The sequence below is a fragment of the Henckelia pumila genome, chromosome 1, assembly GCF_033568475.1.
Source record: "Henckelia pumila isolate YLH828 chromosome 1, ASM3356847v2, whole genome shotgun sequence".
NCBI lineage: Eukaryota > Viridiplantae > Streptophyta > Magnoliopsida > Lamiales > Gesneriaceae > Henckelia > Henckelia pumila.
This window is the reverse complement of record NC_133120.1, coordinates 107278349-107296682: the sequence shown is the minus strand read 5'-3', so window position 1 is coordinate 107296682 and position 18334 is coordinate 107278349. Positions and strand designations below refer to the sequence as shown.

The window sequence follows — 18334 nt, the reverse complement described above, 5'->3', positions numbered from 1 at the left end:
CCCCAAGCTCACCCAAGAAAATTGATCCTAACATCTTAATTAGCTTATTGAGGTTGCCAAACCGATCTAATAAGCTAACTCTCTACTGATATCGGGCCGAGCTGAGCTGAGCTCCCGACCCGATCTGGGAATGATGATGGGGAAACATCTGGGCTGAGCTGATCTGCTCAAGCTGAGCGGAGTTCCCAGAGCTGATCTCCCGGCTTGATCTGGGAATGGTGATGGGGAAATTTGGCTGAGCTCCCAAGTTCCTCATGCCGACCTGACCTGGGAAGTACCACGAGGGGCTTGACCGAGGTCCCAACCTCCCAAGCTGCCGATGTAACGACCCACTGTATCAAGACGTGTCTTTTCAGCGTGCTTATGTCCTCACTCACACGCACCCTGAGAAACTTCCCAGGGGGTCACCCATCCTATAATTGCCCCAAGTCAAGCACGCTTAACTTTGGAGTTCTTATGTGATGAGCTCCCGAAAAGAAGATGCACCTTCTTGATATGAATAGTACATATGAAATCTTATAAACCCTCCTCAACCATGTAGTCCCATACCTACACAGTCTCAGAATCCCTCTCATTCCGGCACGGGATCGGTTCATTCATGTCTCCCTCCGCCTAGAAGCCTACCAGGAGCCGCTCATTGTCCGTGCAACCTCTTGGCACCGGCGATCACTCCCTGCCTCTTCAGCCCCGGGCGTCACATGCCCACCAGCTTCTGCTTGGTTCGTCCCCGAACCATACCGTACTAAGAGAGGTCGGCTCTGATACCATTTGTAACGACCCACTGTATCAAGACGTGTCTTTTCAGCGTGCTTATGTCCTCACTCACACGCACCCTGAGAAACTTCCCAGGGGGTCACCCATCCTATAATTGCCCCAAGTCAAGCACGCTTAACTTTGGAGTTTTTATGTGATGAGCTCCCGAAAAGAAGATGCACCTTCAGCCCCGGGCGTCACATGCCCACCAGCTTCTGCTTGGTTCGTCCGAACCATACCGTACTAAGAGAGGTCGGCTCTGATACCATTTGTAACGACCCACTGTATCAAGACGTGTCTTTTCAGCGTGCTTATGTCCTCACTCACACGCACCCTGAGAAACTTCCCAGGGGGTCACCCATCCTATAATTGCCCCAAGTCAAGCACGCTTAACTTTGGAGTTCTTATGTGATGAGCTCCCGAAAAGAAGATGCACCTTCTTGATATGAATAGTACATATGAAATCTTATAAACCCTCCTCAACCATGTAGTCCCATACCTACACAGTCTCAGAATCCCTCTCATTCCGGCACGGGATCGGTTCATTCATGTCTCCCTCCGCCTAGAAGCCTACCAGGAGCCGCTCATTGTCCGTGCAACCTCTTGGCACCGGCGATCACTCCTTGCCTCTTCAGCCCCGGGCGTCACAGCCGAGGTCCCTGTCCCTATCGTAGCTTATCAAATAATAGCCTTTGGAGCTTAGGGTCATCGATAAGTTGAGCTAATCTCCTCCCGAGGTATCACACAATACATTTTCATAAATTAATTAGGTCGAATAAAATTTTTGTCTCACAAAATTAATCACGAAAACGTCTCATAAAAATTTTCATGATTGATAATTAACTAAAACGATGCAGAGAAGATTAGCTTGACTAGTGTTTAAATATGACACGCACAATTCAGGATATTAAAGAGTGGCTGAAATATTATTTTCACAATTTTGTTTTAAAATTATAAGGCATGATCATGTCTTAGATTTAAATATAATATAGTGTTATGATTTCTATGAAATGTGATGAAATTTTTGTTTAAAACTATGATAATAATTTTGAAAAACATGAAGATGAAAAGCAAGTGAAATAAATAATGAAAGGTGATCCCCGAATCGAACCATTGGGATAAGGTTCCGCTTTCGGTTTTCGACAATTTCTGTTACCTCTTTAGGGAACGGTCGACCCTGATGGTAGCTCACATCAGCAGATCAAATCACTTGATCTACTATTTGATCTGGTCCGTCTAAATCAAGTTAGGGCAGCTACCCTGAGGGTAGCATGTAATGATCCCCTTTTTAGACTTTTGATATAATTTGAATTGGAATTTAATTTTTAAAATTTAAAATCAAATAAATAAACCGACCATAGAAACATATTTTCCTAAATTCTTCAATGACTAACTGATTTGCAAAAAGATTCTAAAAAAAATATACGTAGACGTGAATTATCGCGTAGTTTTTATAAACCGGAACTAAGACTCCGATTCTAGTTTCAGAAACCGGAAAAACAGTTAGAATTGTCTGTTCCCGAGAGATGGTTGCAATGGTGTAGTTTTGCTGAGAGTGTAGAATGTAAAATAGAGGTGTATATATTATGTAACAAAATTTGTGGAGATTTTTGAAAAAGGAGACGAATTAGCCATAATAATGAAGAGAGACAGAAAAACAAAAAGGAGTAGGCACCACATGCCGCCGTGATTAGGTTAATGGCGGTGGGCCTATAATTAACTCCCATTGTCGCCCTTGATTTGCGCCTAGTTCATGTAGGCCAATGCATCCTCCCTTCCACCAAATAATTATGAACACCATGTTATATTATTACGTATTTCATATTTATTATTATTACACAAAATATTTCGATATATTTTGTGAAACAAATCTCTTAATTAAATCATTCAAAAAAATATTAATTTTTATAATAAATATGAACAAGGTTCACAGATCTTATGAATAAAGATCCGTGAGATATATTGTCTCACAAGATAGCTACTCTTATTGTAAATAGTAATAGTAATAACAAAAAACATATTTCTTACTATCTTAATATAGGAGATATTTTAATTAACTGTTTTTTAATTCATTGGTAAAGCTGCTTGATAATTTTAATTTCCAACAAAATATTAGCCAGAATAGTCATTTTGTATGACTTTTCTCTTTGTTTAGTCATTATATTTTTTTTTATTCCCAATGACATTCACTTTGTATCATTTGATTTTTTTTAATTGCAAAAATGGCACTCACTTACATATAATTGATGTATATAAGCGCTTAATTTGGTGATTATTTGTTTACGAAATCACTATATTTTTTATTTTTTTTTAAAATTTTCCTTTTTTTGTTTTCATTAAAAAAATAGACTGTTCAATAACATACGTACACACGAGTACTAATTATTATTATATAGGGACTGAGTTTTTTTTAATCGCTCTGATCGAATTCAAACCTCTTTTTTATTGGGCGATAGGTATATATTATATTCACTAATCACTAGTGTTCTAAAAGGCGTCGTCTAGGCCCTAGGCTGTTGCCCACCGTCTCGCTTTCTTGATAAGCTATGTCTCTAGGCGTTTTCCACCTAGGCGGTGCCCAAGCCGCCCAGGATGGCGGAAATCCGTCTAGGCGGTTATTATTTTTTATTAAAAAAATTAAAAATAAAAAACTAAAAGAGAAACACGAAGCGAGAACGAAAAGAAAAAAAAAAAGAAGCGCAGAAAAGAAAGCCAAACAAAAGATTAATCTCATATTACATATGAAAATTTGATATCTATTAATATTTATGTTGTTGTTGTTGTTATTATTATTATTATTATTATTATTATTATTATTAATTTATAAGAGTTTCGTACAAAAACTGAAAAATATAAGACATAAAAATTATATTTTATAGTAAAACTAATGAATATTCCAAGTTATTTATTATTTAGATTTTAAAAAGAAAAAACCGTCAAGGTCTCTCCTAGGCAGTTGCCTAGGCGGCTAGGCCGTAGGCGCTAAGCCGTGGGTGACCGTCTACCTAGCGCCTAGCACTTTTTAGAACATTGCTAATCACTGCACCACGCGTGGTATTAGTTAATTTTTTAAAAAATGAAAAACCAAACAATTTGTTATTTCCATTTTATTTCAAAGAGAAGATGGAAGCAGAAACCAGAAAATCCGCATCTTTTGGTTTCTGACTTCAATTTTTAACACTCTTTCATAAACAATTTCTGAGCTATCCATTAAATATTTTTTTTGGGGAAAATGCATTTTCCTCGAAACGGGTTCAAAAATACATGTTTGCGCCACGATATTATTTAATCTGATAATCATATTTTAATATATCCAGCAAGAAACACCTTGAAACGATCTACAGAACTCCCATAGATCCATATTAATATTAATATTATTATTATTGTATATATAATATACCACATGTATTTTAATATACTAAAACCTTTTTCCAATAATAATAATCTTGTAAAGACAACTGAGGCCCATCAGATATTACAATTCTTGGACTAATATTTACTGTTTAAATGTGTGAAAGTGTCGGGATTTGAATGAAGATTTGATCTGAAAAAGGATATACATAGGGTCCCATGAAAATCTTAAAATCGACCATGTTACCGAAACTGGCGATGCACCCAATATTACATCGGCAGTAGCCACATTAATAATCATCACATGTGAGGCTTCATTACAAATCCTTCTACGGCTGGCTAGATAGCTAACTAATGATGTGTGCCTCCTCATTTTGCATATTTTTATTTAGCAGTCGACGACAACGTCTTATGTGCGTTACAATCGCTATCGTGATCATTTTTGATCTATAAATGTAAACATTTTAATCTTTTATATTATATATCTTATGATTTAATGGTGATGAATATATAGTAGAATTACTTTAATTAACGTCGATCATCTGCCGTTATTGCATATATTTTGTGTGTAACGAAATGTAAAGAAAATGTATGTCCCAGATAGTTATAACATCAATGTAAAGCCGTAAAGGAAATGGAGAAACGATGCCGCGGTTATGTTTGATTCAGAGTTTTAGGAATATGGAATGAAACATTGTGATAAAATTATCAAAGTTGATGAGATTTATATTGAAAAAAGAGTAATAGATTGCTAATTCTATGTTCGATACAAGCGGTTTGATTTCGAATAACTAATACAGTTATTAATATTTCAACAAACACGATTTTGCCAATATTTGGTTGTGCACTTGTGCTCCATGATCCAAAATTTACCTAATCTCCCATGAACTCATTACTCACTTATAATATGGTAATGGTACATATTGGTGGGGTGTGAATGCGAGGGTATTTCAAAATTCCAAGTTAGAAATTAAATAACTCGTAAAAAAGAAGTCAAAATGGTGGGAGACCGTATGTACCGCTTTTGAGAGAGATACGACGTCGTTTTGGGTATAATATTTCAAAATGCATTTAAATATTGCACCTGCTTCTAGTTAGTGTGCCCGGAAATCAAAATGGTGAGAACGTACGTAAACCGGAGACGAACCGGAATTAACGGAGACCCCCCAACCGGTTGACTTGTGCCATGTCGTGTTCAGATTTGGGGTTACCCAAAAAAATTAATACCGTAGACCTACTTTCTTCTTTTCCTCTTTATTATTTTTTTTAAAAAAATGTGTGGATGTATTTGTTTTGGGCGTTGATTGCGGTTGGGAATAAAGTGCAAGTAATTGGGGCTTTTATTTTTTCTTCTTTTGCCTTTTCTAATTTTGAGGTTCACGATTCCCATTTTTTTTTTTTAAAAAGAAAATCTTTAGTTCCACATTCACACAGTGCAACTTTTTTTCTTTATTTTTTACTTACCATTTATGCATAATAGAGTTATTCAACTTTCCTTTCTTGCTTTTCTTTCTTTGGGATAAAGAGCTTTGGCTTATGCTCGAACGCTTCATCTTATGACCAATGGAACATTTGCATTTTGGCAAAAATTCCACCCAATCACCAGGGTGTTGTACTATTGTTATTGTATCATCATGCTTCTTATCGATAGACGGATGGATGAGCTCTTTTTGTCGTGAAAGTTGTTCAAAGCTTAAAAGTCGTGCTTAATTGAAGGGATGCCTAAGCCTTGTTTGAGTACCATTTCAAATATGTTTTCATGACTCATTTGTACCCCGATGGGTGAAATCCTTCATGTCCACCCGTCGTTTAGTATGAGTTATATACCGTCACATTATAAATAAACAAAATCACACATGTACTAATAACTATATCTTTTGATCTACTATGAAAATCGGAGGGAGACAAACTGATTACAAGATATCCGAGTCTAAAGAGGACGATCATCATTCATCCCACTACTAACAGTATGAAGACATTCATGCGTAGTACATATGACAATCACAATTTGCTGGTAGCAAATCCCTTTTCAACTTTTAAATGCACAAAGTACATAAATCCCTTCGAGTTCCACTCAAAATTTTCCCCCCATTCGGAACAAGGACGACTTTGACCAAATGATAACCCAATGATTTAACTCATGCACAAACCAAACCTATATTCTGAACCACCACAAATCACGATACATCAGCTACAAAAAAAGCACACAATTCCTTTGGACATTTCAAAAACTCGGTGCCAATGAAGCTCCAAATCAGTTAATATCCCAAAAATTAGGCCAATCGACTGCTACAATTCAAAAGAATTGAAATAACATATTTGAATTTTCACATGTTCTTGAAAAAATTAAAGACCAAAGATGCTGATGCCATGCACAGAATCAATAAATCTCAATTTAGCACCGAACAGAAAGCGTGCAAAACTCCAAAGCACGGCCCCTTCTTCCTCCACAAAGTGCCAAACAAGAGCACATGCATCTTCCCCATCATCAAGAATGCATTAATTGCAGTAAATTTTTTTTTCCTCCCTTTTTAAAATTAATTACAAACCCATTAATTTATTTATTTATTATCTCAGCCCATTTTTCTTTACCAATGGCGGACTCCTTTCTCCATATATACCGCTCTCTGGCTCTTGCTTTTTCTCACTCCCTCTCCCCCTTTCTCTTTTCTCTTTTCTCTTTCCCTTTGTGGGTTTCTTTAGTTTAAGCTCGTAAATCTAATACTACATTGCGAATTGTATAGAGAAACAGATCTGTATACTACAAAATTTGAGTTTTTCATCGTTTTCTGAGTTCATTGTAAGAATATAATGGAGAAATCTGTGGGACTTTGTTTTTCGATGGTTCCCCTGTTTTTGGTACTTGGGGTTCTGCTTCGTCCTGCAATGGCTGCACATGACTATGGCCAAGCTCTGACTAAGAGCATTCTCTTCTTTGAAGCTCAGAGATCTGGCTACTTGCCCAGCTCCCAGAGAGTGCAATGGAGGGGTAATTCTGGGCTCAATGATGGAAAACTTAATGGGGTGTGTAGTAGTACTACTACTGTAGCTCATGGTTGTACAATTTTCTGTCCCGTTTTCTGGATTTAGCTTGTCTAATCGTTGAAATTTCGCAGGTGGATCTGGTGGGAGGATACTACGATGCAGGGGACAATGTGAAGTTCGGTTTGCCCATGGCGTTCACCATTACCATGATGTCATGGAGCGTGATAGAATACGGCGGGCAGATGGGTGGTAGCGGCGAACTTGGCCACGCCATTGATGCTATCAAATGGGGCACTGATTATCTCATCAAAGCTCATCCCCAACCTTACGTTCTCTACGGAGAGGTAAACCCCAAGTTATAATATATATGCTATCCATTTTACTGTTAATAGTGAAACTACACCGATTCGTTAAGAAACGATTAGATTTTTAATTCCACTTGTCGTTTTCACTGAAAGGAACTTGAATATATTATACAAATCTGGTTTGAAAATTAGGATTAATTAATTATTATTTGTGTGATATTCATGGTGGAAATGTTTGATATGTGTAGGTCGGAGATGGAAACACAGACCACTACTGCTGGCAAAGGCCGGAGGACATGACGACCTCAAGAGCAGCTTACAGGATCGACCCCAGCCGTCCGGGATCCGACCTGGCGGGAGAGACCGCCGCGGCCATGGCGGCAGCCTCCATCGTCTTCCGCCGCTACAATCCCTCCTACTCGGCGCTGCTCCTTAAACACGCGTACCAGGTAAGCTAAGCTTATTGATTCTTCTTCGGTGATTTTGGGCGTATTTTAGCAAACGGTTGGGTGTGAAACGGTCGCAGTAAATTAGTTAGTTATGGGGAGTTCAGCTTTTAGTGAGTGAGGTTGTTGTCGGTGCATTATAGAAGTGGGCACCACATTTATTTCTAAAATCTACTGTGATGTGATTTGTGCATGCCAAAGCGATCTGCTTCTTGGTGCGCATTTTAGCACCATATATATTACATATATTATAACAAGACATTTAATTCCTTGCCTAATTAATTATGAATATTTACAACATCTAAAAATTGTAACCATTTTAAAAATTGCAAATACTGTTTTAATTTGGATAGAAACTAATGCAATAGTAAAGGCTCCTTTGTTCAATCTTCTACATATTTGATTATGTTTTAGTAATTACTCCCTCCGTCCCAATTATATTATTCATGTTTACTTTTTTATTTGTCCCAAATATATAGTCATATACCATATTTAGTAATATTTTTTTTACATTTTTTTACTAATATATCCCTATTAACTACACTTTAAAAATTGTGCAATCATTTTTTAATACATAAAATAGGGATAAAATATAAAATTTATATAAAATTTGTTTTCCCAATACATTTTTCTTAATCTATGTGAAAATTCAAAGTTGACATTATATATGGGACGGAGGGAGTATATTATTAGATGTGCATTCAATCGAGTACTATCTATCATTAAAAAAAAAAGCAACATAAACCAGATAAATAAGACTCATATCCAAATATGTTTATCATAATGTTTTTTTTTTTTGAAACAAAGAAATTATGTTACTACAATAAATAAGTTAAAATAAAAGCTGATATAAATAAATGCGGGTTAAAAATCTTTCGGCGCATAAAACGGGTCATGTGCAAATCTGGCCGTAGATCACGGGCCTTGTCTAGGACCGTACGTGTAGGGTGAGCTTTCAATCCCGACCGTCCAATTAAAATTTCATTGCATCTGGAGTGACATGGCTGTCGGTGCAAGGGAACTACTTCAGAATGTCCATTTTGCCCTTTCCTTATTCTATCTGACCTTATCTTTACTTTGTTTCAGCTGTTTGATTTTGCGGACAAATACAGGGGCAAATACGACAATAGCATTACTATTGCACAGAAGTACTACCGATCTGTTAGCGGATATGCTGTACGTCATTCTGCCATTAATTAATTCTTGGATTAATGAAATTAATATCTATATATGTATAAACAAAAATTAATTCCTTTTCCTTTTCCTTTTCCTTTTCTTTGTTCTTGATTATTTGGATTTTTATTTTTGGGCAGGATGAGTTGTTGTGGGCAGCTGCATGGCTGTACAAGGCTACGAATAATCAGTATTACTTGAATTACTTGGGGAACAATGGCGATTCGCTCGGAGGAACGGGTTGGGCTATGACCGAATTCGGTTGGGACGTTAAGTATGCTGGTGTTCAGACCCTCGTGGCTAAGGTACATTATTGACGCATGGAATGTGATTGAGAAAAAGAAAATTAAGAAGATGTAACGAAATTTAGTTATAATCTTGAGTTTTTCCAAGTGGGATTTCATTTATAAAATGTTCAAAAGGTATATCAAATACGATCTATTGATCTTACATTATGGAATGCCACCCTATACTTTGTGTGCGCCCGTGTGTGTAAATAATCTTTTGGGTCGTTTAGCACAAATCCAGATTAGTGCCTGTTATCATACTACCTCTGTTTTGGTGGATGATATGTTTCATTTGGTACAGTTATTTTATCACGATACTGGATAACTTGTAATTTTTTTTTTTATAAAAAAAATCATGTTTTGTTTGAGGCGTTCTGCAAAAAGTGATTGGAGCTTTGAATTTGAGACAATCACAGGGAATTTCAAGTATATTTACTGATTATTGGTCTTCTTTTTGTCTTCTCGCAGTTCTTGATGGCAGGGAAAAGTGGTCAACATACATCAGTCTTTGAGGAGTATAAAGAAAAGGCTGAGTTTTTCATGTGTTCATGTCTTGGAAAGGGGACACGTAATGTTCAAAGAACTCCCGGAGGTCTCCTTTTCCGGCAGAGATGGAATAACATGCAGTTTGTTACCAGTGCTTCATTTCTCATGACAGTCTACTCTGATTATCTTTCTTCTGCTGGCCAGTCCCTTAAGTGTGCATCCGGCAATGTCTCACCCACTGAGCTTCTTTCATTTGCCAAATCTCAGGTGTGTTTACCCACAACTATTATATATATGATGTCAAAGAACTTATGGTTACATGGTATAAAATGAATATTTTGTGATCTTTAGGTGGACTACATTCTTGGAGACAACCCGCGAGCTACGAGTTACATGGTTGGATATGGAAACAATTATCCAAGACAAGTGCACCATAGGGGTTCCTCTATTGTGTCTTTTAAGGTAAACCCTTCCTTTGTCAGCTGCAGGGGAGGATATGCCACATGGTATAACCGAAAGGGAAGCGACCCAAATCTTCTTACTGGTGCAATTGTGGGTGGACCTGATGCTTACGACAATTTTGCTGATGAACGAGACAATTATGAGCAAACCGAGCCAGCTACTTACAACAACGCTCCACTCATGGGCTTGTTGGCAAGACTACATGGTGGTCACAGTGGCTATAATCAGCTCCTTCCAGGTTAGTTAAATATATTCAAATATGCATCTTCTGCAAGGTTTCATGTGGAGTTTCCTTTGAAAATTAACGGCTTTTTACCATTTGTAACCTCAGTGGAGCTACCTGCCCTTGAACCGAATAATATGACTCCAAAGGAAGCTGTAAATCCATCTTCAGGTACCATCAGTCATTCTTGTTTCTTGTTCAAGGTGTCTGTGTACTTGTGAGAAACTTCTTAGATAGAGGAGTATATTGATTCTTGGACTGCATATTAACAGCAAATTACTGTTTTGCAGCGACACCAAACCCGATTTCTATCACTCAAAAGCTGACAGCTTCATGGGTTCAAAATGGGTTAACTTATTACAGATACTCAACAACAATCACCAATAAATCTTCGAAGAATGTGGAGAACTTGAAGCTCAACATTTCTAAACTATATGGTCCTATATGGGGTCTCACAAAGGCTGGTGATTCTTATTTATTCCCATCATGGATCAACAATTTGGCTGCTGGAAGAAGCATGGAGTTTGTTTATATCCACTCAGCTTCACCAGCAGAGGTCTCAGTATCAAGTTATACTCTTGTTTAAGCTGTGTCATCACATCTGTTTTAGCTAGATGGTGATCAAGAATTCTGCAGCTACATGACAAGAAAATCTCTATTTCCATCTGTTTTTTTCGGTGACTATTAGTTTCAATTCCCTGTTGATTTGTGATTTGAGTAGGGTTTTTAGATTAAGTCTTGGTGCATAAGGTTGGAAATCGGGGAGAGAAAGGAGCGACGAGACGTTGAAAACAGGTGCTCATCCTCTTTCTTCTCCACTTCACCAGTCATAGGATACATATATCCAGAAATATTTAGATATAGATAGCAAAAGAGTGAGAATGAGAAGTCAAGATTTATAATTTACTTCTCAATATTATCAGTGTCTTTTATTATTTGTTCTTCAGAGAAGGTGTGAGATTTCAGATTTCTTGTGTCGCCTTGTTTTGTGGTTGATGTTGTAAACTTTATGACAGCTTATATTTTGCTATTTGATGTGTTATTTTGAGGCAAATCCCTTGCATTTTATTGTTTCTCTACGTTTCATGGAAAGCCCAATCAAAGAGTACGAGTTTGAATATAACATTTGCAACAGAGCCAAATATCGGAATAGAAGGGGAGAGGGAACATGGAGGATTTTCAAATCTGAAGTGCTTCTCGATCGTTGTATGTATATATATAAATTTTAAAATCAAAGCAAGCATTTAAGACAATAAAGGACTCACTCTCTAATTTGCAAAGAAAATATTTTCAAATTCTTGAACGTAAAGATTAAAAATATATTCTTATTTTTTATGGATATGGTCACTCAGCAAACGAACATTTTGGTTCATATTTGAAATTCCCCGCACGCGCATTCACACGCAGAACTGCCTATTGACAAAAAAACGTAATCCAATATCTTTCCGACATGTTTCGTAGTTGAAGTCAAGTATCATATATTTGGTGTCCAAAAACTTGTTAATATGATACCTTCACATTAATGTACATTTTACAATCAAATGATCGATATATATGCGGTGTTGTTTCTTTAAGATTTAATTTCGTGCCAACGCTCGCAACCTGTTCTTTGATACAAATGTTAATCTACTGATCGTTCGTGAAACAGACATTCATATTCAACGAAGAGAAAATAAAATTTCTTCCCCTCTTTTTTCCCTTTAACGGCGTCTTTCATTCTTAACATAGTATACCAGAGTCATACGATGGTTCGAGGGTTCGTAAGTTAGTTAATCAACAAATAAATTTTGTTACTTAATTTTATATTTCAAATTTTTGAACAGACACACATATATTGAATTACGAACCCTCGACAAATAATTTTGTTACTTAATTTTATATTTCAAATTTTTTGAACAGACACACATATATTGATGCACTACAAACCATGTCGCCAAGAATTTAGAAACCCGATCAAAGATTGCGTGATGATGGTGTCGACGAGGGGGTGATCAAAGACAACGACGACAGCGAAGAGCACGGCGTGACCGTCGAGCCATCGGGCGAATTCCTACACAACGGGCAAGTCCCATTAAGCTTCAACCACTCATCTATGCAGCCAACATGAAAGTAATGGTTGCACTCCGGGATGCTTCTCAGTGTATCTTTGGGTTGGTACTCAGAAAGACAAATCGGGCAAGTCCCGTCGCTTGGCTCGGGGAGCCGACGGCTTTCACCTAGCACCATTTTCGGGTATGACTCGATCGTGGGCTCGTCTAGGCCATGGGTGACGAGTTGTGGATCGGGAACCATAACCGTGGGGAGCTCGGAATTTAGCCTTGGCCTGAGCCATATTGACTTGATGAGGCCACAAGTGTGACACACGAGCCCGATGATGCACACTAGTCCCGGTATCCCCACTCCTATTATCAGACCATATTTTGTCTTTCTTGACATACCTGCTGTTAGATTTTCTAATTAATGGCAAACTCAAAAGATTAATCAAGAATGGGCTAAAGTCATGGTTCATGGGTCACAATGTCGAATTGAAATATTTTAATAAATGACCTTGGTCAAACTAGTTTTTTTAAACTCAAAAAAAAAAAAAAGCAAAGTCATGTTGCAAACTATCCCCAAAACAAAAAGCTCAATTGTCACATGCCAACTTTCAAGTCAATGGTGGAAAAAAAAAAAGCAACTTAATTATTGTATAAAAACTCTATTGAAACGGTCTCAAAGTAAAATTTTATGAGACAGCTTTGATTTGACTTATGAAAAAAGATCTGATCTATACGAACCGTGGATTAAAATATCATGAAGGCATAAAATCCGAAACCTATAATAAATTTCAACGGTTTCCCACCTCATTTAAAATTAATTAAGTTGGCAGCATCAATGTTGCATGCCTGAATGCGCATATATCACACAAAAATGCATGGGCCCTCCTCTTATCTTTGACTAATTCTAAATTGACATCAAAGCCATTTTCGTCCACAACTTTTTCCAAGTAAACGCCCATGCACGTAGTTGGTCACCAAGCAGGTGCAATATTTGATTTAATTATTTCGCAGCTAATTCAGGATTTTGTCACACTATATAGGTTGGGAGATAGATTTATATAAATTTCACTTGAATTTCACGTGGCATCCAGTAAACACTGGACAATGAGTTTCCTAGATAGAATAAATCTGATTCAATGTAATATAGACTTCATCTCTTCTTGAATTAAATGTGAAATTACTCAAGTTGAAATTCTTGAAAACTTTAAAGTTTTCGATTTTTATCTATTGGTCCTGACTTATTGAAAATATACTCCTACTTATGTACTATAGGGCAACCTCGAATCGTTACATTGAGTCAAAATATATGACTAAACAAATTTAGAATATGACAGCAAAATTTCAAATTAACCATTTGAATCCAAAAATAATAATATTACTTAAAAGAGAGTCTAACAATTAAACATATTAAATTATTTTTTTATTACATGAGAACCTGCCGCAACTACTTTTCGGTGCGTTTTGGATGAACTCTAGGCTAGCGCAATAGCCTACACACTATGATAGCTAGATAAACCGCACTGAACAAGTCCTGTACGACAAGCTCACCCGAAAGTGTTAGCAAAAAGAATCGAACTCTTAACTACTTGTTAATAGTTTACATATTCCATCAACTCAAACATCCCGTATGACACAAACATATTAAACTTGGCATAATTGAGGAAAATGATTTTTTTTTTTGTCAATTAATTTGTTTATTGGACTTTGGTTCATTAATTTTTTAAAGTTTGGTTTTAGTACACTAACTTCTAATTATCAGCTATTTTAGCCAAATTACTGACCAAAATTGTCATTTGATTTTGACATGTCAGGATTTCCAAGTTCCACATCGTCATTTTACGGTTTCATGCATCATTTTTCAATGACACGTCAGAATTTAGACCAAAATAGTTGAAAATAAAAAACTAGTGTACCAAAACCCAAACATAAACAATTTAGGTAGGGTTTAATTTGAAAAGTATAAAAATAAGTGATTATTGAATTTTTTTTTCTACACAAATTTGTTAAAAAAAATCAACGATCACTTATTTTTAAACCCGACAAATACTATATAAAAAAAAAACTATTTTCCACGCAAGTAAAATGGGGACAAAGATTCATCACACGTACGTACTCACCAGAACGTCTAGCTCGCTCGTAACAACCAGTTTGAAGTCTGGAATCATTCTTGAACCCGCAAACCCGACCCTGATTCTCACAGTCGGAGCACGCTGGATCACTCCACTGAAGATCAAAATCCTCGCGCCAGTCGCTGCTCCACGACCCATTAATATAACCCGGGACCCATGCATTCGCGATCCGTCGACACGTCGGCGGCACCCGAACCTCTTCCGGAGAAAGCGGGCTCGTCGCCAAGACTGTGTAGTTTCTCCCGCTAAGGCAACGAACCGGCTCCCACGCGTGCGCGCCCGTGGTCTCCACCCGACCAGAAGAACAGTTGAAGAAAGTATAGTTCTTTGCATGAGCTCCACGGAAAGGTGTGCCCGACGGGTCGAAACCCGGGATCCGAATCGGGAGGCATGGACCCGGGTCTCTCATGGAGAGGGTTTGGGAAATGTAGTCTATGGAGTTGACTCTGAATTCGCCGGATACTGGGAGTTTTAGTATGGTTTCTTTTTTGCTGTTGCAGGAAAGTTCGAAACCCGGATACCCGCATCGGACGGGTTGCCGGGTCAGCCGGAAAGGAAACCGGACTTCGGGTCCGAGATCGATGTCGCATGATTCGGGTTTGCATGAAGCAACAGATTGGGTCGGAATGGAGAAGATGATCAAGATGGAGAATGTGAATAAGAGAATTTGGAATATGATTTCCATTATTATTATTATTATTTTTTCCCAGGAAAAATGGATAGCTGAATATTGGGGTTGGGGAATTTAATTGAAGGGAATTATATTATATATATAGCACTTAAGTCAGGTCATATTATATGAACATAACAAAAAAAATTTAAATTGCTTTAGTTCGAAATTTATTTTGTACCCATTAAAGAGTGTGTAATAAATAAATAAAGACATTCTATCATGCAGTTATACTACGAAATAATAAAAATACAATTATTGGTCCTGTTAACATAGTGGCATAACTTGGTATTTATTTTATTATTTTGTATTTAAATAGAGCAATTTTTATTTAATGTATTTTTCGATAAAATTAATTTTCTAGATTTGAAGGGGACATATGACTATCTTTTCGACGTTCTTGAGTTAATTTAAGATCGAAAATATTTAATTGAGCGGTTTTCATTAATTAGTGATATTTAAAAATTTTAGGAAAAATTGCAATTTTGATAGGTATGTTTGTCACTTTGCAATTTCGATCCTCCGTGTTTCTCGATTTCAATTTTAGCTATGTATGTTTCGATTTTTGACAATTTTAGTCATTTTTTTTTCGAAAATTCTTACGTAGATTTTACACGTCAGCTCCACATCAGCACTGCATTGGTGTCACATCAGCACCACATCGGATAAATGAATAAAATTGCAAGAAAAATAAAGATGACGAACTAAAACTGAAATCTAAAAACATAGATAACCAAAATTGTAAAATAACAAACATACAGAATCAAAAAAATAATTTATCCAAAATTTCAAGAGTTACGAGTTTGTGGTATTGTGGGGATGACAACTTAAAGAATCAAAGTGTGTTGCATACGTGATTACACAATTTTTTTTCCACATTATTTACAATCAACTATAATTTTATCATAACAAATTAAACAAATTCAAGATCATATAGTTTTCTGAAAAAGTTTATCTTCGCTTCATTTTTATAGACTATAATTTGTATTTTAAGATTAGGATGGGTTGGGGCTTTAATGGCTCGTTTGGAGTCGGGCCAACCTAAACGAGCAACCCATTTGACAGTTTTTGCATCATTGGTGTGCGTTAGCGCAATGTCATAAAAAGATTAAAATTATTAAAAAAACAAAAATAATATATTAAAATTGAAATTGAACAACTTAAATGATCGAAATCACAAAATAATAAATATACCCAGCAAAAAAAAAATTCCCTAAATTAATTTAAATTTTATGAAAATGTGGTGAAGGACACATATCCACGTTGACTTGAACTTGGACTTTCTAGATTGGTATAAATTCGTAGCAAATGTTGAAATGTCGAGTCGGTACTAAGTAAGAGGTTAAATTCGATATTAAATCAGAAAATAATAAAATAAATTTGAGTTAATTTTCAAATAAACGTGTAGTCTACACTCTAAATATTTGTATTCGTCCTTTATTTTTGTCTACGATCTATACATGGTAATGATAATATTTTATCACTTTCACAAAAATGATATTTCTTATACATTCATTAATATATAATTAGTTTAGCATCTCTACGAGATTTCTATTAAATATTTAATATAGTTGTTAAAATGTGATGAGTAAATAAAAATTCCGTTAAAATGAAATGATAGATCACATTTCTGCATTAATTGATTACATTAAATATCTATTAAATATTTAATATAGTAGTTAAAATGTGAAGAGTAAATAAAAATTCCTTTAAAATGAAATGATAGATCTCATAGATGCATTGATTACATTAAATATGATTCTTGAATAATAATTTTATGTTATAAGGATGATAATGATAAACCCAACCCGTATTAAACTCATTTTGATGGGATAGGTTCAAACTCGATCAAACGGATTGCAGGATGCATCATGATTGATATCATAAGTAAGAAACAAAAACTTTTATTTTTAACGAGACACATAAAAAAAATTAGAATGGAATGAGTCGTGGTTGATTTGAGCATGAAAATCAATTCAAGAGATGAAGCAAATGGGTTAGTCTTCATTTTATAACGTAATTAGTCCGTTGAAGTTCAGATATACGAATCAATACAAAAATATAACGATATTTATATCTTCAAAATATTATATGTAATTTGGAAAAAAAAAACATCGATCTTGGATGAGTAATGAGAATATTAATGATCTAAATTAACTTTTTTTATATACAAAATCAAACATAAAATAATCTCACAAGTTAATTTTGCGTGCCGCAACTTCGACTTGATTGAATATGACCCAATTTGAAAAGTCTTATTTTTTATTGTAAAATATCATTTTTGACTAGTTAGCTCTACTTCGATGTGTTTGTTTTAATAAATTAATTTGAATATCAATTTATTTGCTTTCTGATATATGCCGATTGCTTTTTCTAAACACTTTAATTAATAGCGTATGCCTTATTGTTGTAGCAAAATGTGATACTTTTTCATTGAAAATTTTTATTATTTACGACAAAATTATTATTATTTTATTGTAAAATTTTATTTTTTTGGGTTAGTTATGGTACCACAAAATATACAATATACGGTGATTCGACTAATAAATTAATTTTTATATTAAAAATATCATTTTTACTACAATATATATATATATATATATATATTGTTAGTTATAACATAAAAAATTTATTGCGTAATATATGTATTCTTTTGAGAGCTAAAATTGGAGTAAAAAGAAAATATTTAAATTTTAAGGAAAAACTGTAATTTTGGTTTTATGTATTTGCAACTTTGCGATTTCGGTCATTTATATTTTCATATTTCAGTTTTAGTCATGTATGCCTCGATTTTTTACAATTTTAGATTTTTAATCATTTTTCTTCGAAAAATGATAACGTAGCACTATACACGCCAGCTCTACATCAGCACTGCATTGATGTCACATCAACGTAACATCGAAAAAATGACTAAAATTGGCGAAAAACAAAGATATCGGACTAAAACTGAAATATGAAAATATAGATAATCGAAATCGCAAAACGACAAACATAGATGACTAAAAAACAATTTTCTAGAATTTCT

The 18334-nt window shown here is 35.5% G+C and overlaps 2 protein-coding genes across 3 annotated transcripts; one reads left to right on the top strand and one right to left on the bottom strand.

Moving 5' to 3' along the window:
- The first annotated feature begins 6701 nt into the window (after positions 1–6701).
- LOC140876646 (endoglucanase 6) lies at positions 6702–11515 on the top strand. The gene is made up of 9 exons (XM_073280506.1): positions 6702–7128; positions 7221–7433; positions 7643–7843; positions 8927–9016; positions 9154–9318; positions 9769–10053; positions 10138–10486; positions 10580–10642; positions 10762–11515. Exons 1-9 carry the CDS (start codon positions 6916–6918, stop codon positions 11055–11057), a joined length of 1875 nt encoding a protein of 624 aa, XP_073136607.1. The 5' UTR covers positions 6702–6915; the 3' UTR covers positions 11058–11515.
- A 651-nt stretch (positions 11516–12166) lies between these two features.
- LOC140875824 (putative RING-H2 finger protein ATL21A) lies at positions 12167–15372 on the bottom strand. 2 transcript variants are annotated; one of them, XM_073279620.1, is made up of 2 exons: positions 14628–15372; positions 12167–12912 (listed from the first exon to the last, which is right to left on the bottom strand). In XM_073279620.1, exons 1-2 carry the CDS (start codon positions 15322–15324, stop codon positions 12425–12427), a joined length of 1185 nt encoding a protein of 394 aa, XP_073135721.1. In that variant the 5' UTR covers positions 15325–15372; the 3' UTR covers positions 12167–12424. The 2 variants fall into 2 exon arrangements, with proteins under 2 accessions (XP_073135721.1, XP_073135722.1); XM_073279621.1 differs by having other exon boundaries at positions 12167–12909.
- Positions 15373–18334: the final 2962 nt, after the last annotated feature.